Below are 4,151 nucleotides of genomic sequence, written 5' to 3' on the forward strand. Positions count from 1 at the left end.
ATTGAATCCACATAATTTATTTCCTGAATCCGCCTATGCCTCATAGTATCCAACTCTTTGTGCATTCTCCTCCGTTATAAATTTTGCTAAAACTTTATACATATCTCCTCATTATCGACACCATTTGAAGAAAATAATATCAAATTATGATGCCACTTTTATTTTTATGTTCATCTTATCGTTCCTTCATCTTATTCTTAGTCATCATCTTTTACTTTCCAAACCATTCTTGTATTGCTCGCAAGTCACTGCTCATGCCACATTATTCACGTCTTCCCGCTAATAACAAGGTATAATTCAGCTCGTGATTTGAAACTATATATGTTGGAATTTTCTTTTGATGAAACATTATTAATTGGGAAAGAATGAGAACTTTGGAGCAACGTAAAGTTGTCTATGTGTGACATATATGTCATGAATTCGAGCTATGGAAACAGTAACTAATGTTTGCATTAGAGTAGGTTGTCTATATTATACGTCTTGGGTTCTGGCCCTTCCTCAGATATTGCATGAATTCAGAATACTTTGGACATCAGATTGTATTTTTATTATTAACTTGGAAATTTATACGCATGCAGGCTGCACAAGAGATTTATTTTGGCACTGATTCGTCCCGTGTAGAAAACGGTCCTAGAGGAATTGCGAACCTTCACAAGGTCAAAAAAATAGAAGCTTTTCACAAGGAAAAGAATGACAATAAAAGCACAATTTCAGGTGTTCTTTCACATTACTCCCTTCATTTCCATCGTGTTTAATGGAGTATCTTTTTGTTTTGGCAGTTAAAACATCGCGAATTTTATGTTTTTCAAGAAAATTATAGGTAGATGTTGTTCATTGCACAAATATGCTAAAGCTTACTCGTTCTTGAATCAACGCTTCAATTATATTTCTAAATTTTAATGGTTTCTTTATCCTGGAGATGTAGTGGTAGATGAAAGTTTTATGAAGTTTTGGAACGTGTAATTTGGTTACTGAGGCGATAACATATTAACATCCTCAACCAAATAAGAAATTAATTCATTTTCTATTATTTATTTTTTTTTGTTTCTTGATTAAACCTTGTCCACGACTGCAAGTGGTACAAATGTAGAATCATTTTCGGCTTGCTTTCCTTTCTACTGTTCCCTTAGTGTGATTTGCAAGTAATTGATGGGATTAGACATGCAGGTACTGAAATGATTTCTCCATCATCTTTGTCCCACGCACGTTTGCTCAAGGCACTAAAAACTAAGGTAATAGTTGCAGAAAGTTCTTTTATAAGTATATTACTCCATATTGACAAGTGAGGTTGATCCGATGATAAACATCTTCCGCCTATAACTCGAGAGTTGTGGGTTCGAATCATCAAAGGAGCAATAGCTCAAACAAAAGAGATCAAATGGAATGCTCCAACAAAAAGGGATTAAATGGGATCAAAGGGGAAGAAAATTTAAAAATAAAATAAAAAACTCCATATTGAGGTTGACATACTATTCTTGACTCCTAACTTCTGAACGTCCCTTTCCTCATGTTTCAACTGAGAACGACAAAGTCAGTCATCGTCCTTCCCCCCTTCCAAAATACCACATTGGGCACGTAGAAGAAAGTCACTCATCGTCTTTCCCCCCTTTCAAAATACCACATTGGGCACGTAGAAGTTAGCTGGCACTGAAGTAATTCATTTCACTCTTTCTCTAGAAGAGAAGATTCTATGTCCTTGTTTTAATACATGGAAGGAGTTTTCTCTTAGCAATCGCTCTCCTCCTTTCAATTTATGTGACATAATTTGGTCGAGCAAGGAGTATAAAATTTGTTTTTTTGAAATTTTGATCGTAAACATGTTATAATATTTTTTTGTAGTTATAAATATTTTTGAAATTTGTAGTTTTAACTTTTTAACATGTCAAAATATTTATGTGACTATAAAATCTTATTACTAAAAATATTTCAAAATTAGAAAATTATCATTCTTTATAGAACGAATTAAAAAAAATACTGCTACATAAATTAGAATAGATGAAGCAATACTATATTGTAATTCTTTAAACAAAAAAGGATTCCTGTGTCCTCGTGCATGGAATCCTTGACCGTACTTAGCAAAAGAATCACCTACTTCGTTTCTCTGATACAGGGATGTTGCAAGCTCCGCATATTGTTTATAGATTTGGAATTTTAGGAACGGATAGTATAAAAAATATTTGCAAAATCATTCACTTAAAAGACATTTATACATAAGTTATTATAATTAGTCTTGATTGATAATAAGAAAAATCTACTTACAATTTTAAGATTTTTATTTACCAACAAAAAAATCTGAAAAATATAGGAACTTATGTACTATAAAAGGTTAATGTACACTGATAACCTAAGAAGATTTATACGTATACAACTTAAATCCCTTGTTTATCGATCTTAAATAAGGGGATCATGTAGTTCCCTTTAGTGGCTTTATTGAGTACTAAACTTTTGATCCTCTCTTTCGTTTTCCAATGCTTCCAAAAGTTTACTTCCTATTTTTACTCGGTAGCTCCTGTTGGGTTTTTTTAAAAGGGAGTGAACGGAATTTATATAATTTATAATTTGAAGTGCTACTATTACAGAATAGTTTTCGTTCTATCCCCTTGAGCAACAACGAGAGATTAAATTATTAAAAACACACAAGATCCTTCTGGGCTCGAAATAGTTTTTTCGTTTCTGTTCTGCTTTTCTGATTTGAACACAATTATGCTAACAGCTCCGGCTTTTATTTTGTTCTCGTTTAAAATAACGATATTTTAAAACTTTCCTTGTTGCAGTAATGGATGCATCCCACCTGAAAAAATATAAAAAAGGGAAATCACTTCAAATGTATATCATTTTGGTTTTAGATGATACAAAACTTTGAAAACTATTAAGTTGACATGACTTCTTGTTAAACTGTAATGCTTTTTGTAGGGTGCAAGATTGTCAGCAGCCCATGATATGGCAGTGGCTTCCCAGACTGGAAATAAGAATTTATATCGAGACATTATAGAAATGGATTACGATCCACCACACCGTAAATCACCCATTCACAATTAAAACTAATCAAATGTCTCAGCTTCTATCCGCAGTTATTTGTTTCCTGCATGTATACTATTAGAGCATGATTAAAAGTACTTTATCTTTTCAGTGGTAGCCTAGCTCAATAAACTGATCATACCATGATATATTTTTCATTCAACTGCTTATGTACTTGGATCGATAGAAATCATACACAAACTTGCATTTTAAATTGTTCTACAAGTCCGTTTCTTTTTGTTCCAGGATAACGTTAACTTGATTGCGGCGGATATAATGCAGAATCCTAACCATACAACATCCCAAGTAATAATATATAAGAGTGGATCCTAGTCATATTACATTTTGACAGAGATAATCCCTTGAGTTTTGAACTACAGATATGCTACTAAGTCATAGTAAAAGCATAATTTTTTTTTCTTTTTCAGTTTTCTTCATTTTACACATATAAACTTATGTTACTCCCTCCAATTCATTTTATATATTGGAATGGCAGTTAAGGATTTTTTTTTTTGAAACTTATGGCTTAAAATATCATAAGTAATATATTTTTGACTATAAAATCAAGTCATAAAGTTTAAATGGAAAGTTAAATTATTTTAAATATAAAAGATTGTTAAATAGACTAAAAAGGAAAGAGAATTATATAAAATGAAAAGGAAAGACGACTATACATTTAGAATGTATGACATTTTCCATCTCGCATATGATAAAGAAAATGAAGGCAAGCGATAAACTATACACAATAATTTAGCGCGTAAATCGTAAAACGAGAACTTACTTGTTCTTCATGACGCGGAAGTGAAAATCTGAAACGAACCGTGGTTGGAATCACAGTGTAACGACCCGACTTATCGTTTTAAGAATTTACGCTCCGTTTAGTGACTTAAGGTCTCGAGAAGTTTCGCCATATGTATGATGACCCCGCGGGTGTGGTCGAGTTTGATTTACTAAAGATTCGGAATTAAATTAAAAGAACAATCCTTAATTTGAAGCTTAAATGGAAAGAGTTTACCAGAGAGTTGACTTCTGAGCAAACGACACCGGAATAAAATTTTGATGATGTCAATAGCTCTATATGGTGATTTGAATTTAGGAGCGTGTTCGAAAAATTATTTGGAGGTCCGTAGTAG

General features: G+C 32.5%; 1 protein-coding gene across 1 annotated transcript; it reads left to right on the forward strand.

Moving 5' to 3' along the window:
- On the forward strand, positions 1–3,243 carry LOC104112509 (uncharacterized). The gene is made up of 4 exons (XM_009622445.4): positions 1–290; positions 579–714; positions 1,168–1,232; positions 2,914–3,243. The coding sequence occupies exons 1-4, from the start codon at positions 147–149 to the stop codon at positions 3,037–3,039; spliced, it is 471 nt and encodes a 156-aa protein (XP_009620740.1). The 5' UTR covers positions 1–146; the 3' UTR covers positions 3,040–3,243.
- The last annotated feature ends 908 nt before the right edge of the window (positions 3,244–4,151 follow it).

Source organism: Nicotiana tomentosiformis, chromosome 3, assembly GCF_000390325.3.
Source record: "Nicotiana tomentosiformis chromosome 3, ASM39032v3, whole genome shotgun sequence".
Taxonomy (NCBI): domain Eukaryota; kingdom Viridiplantae; phylum Streptophyta; class Magnoliopsida; order Solanales; family Solanaceae; genus Nicotiana; species Nicotiana tomentosiformis.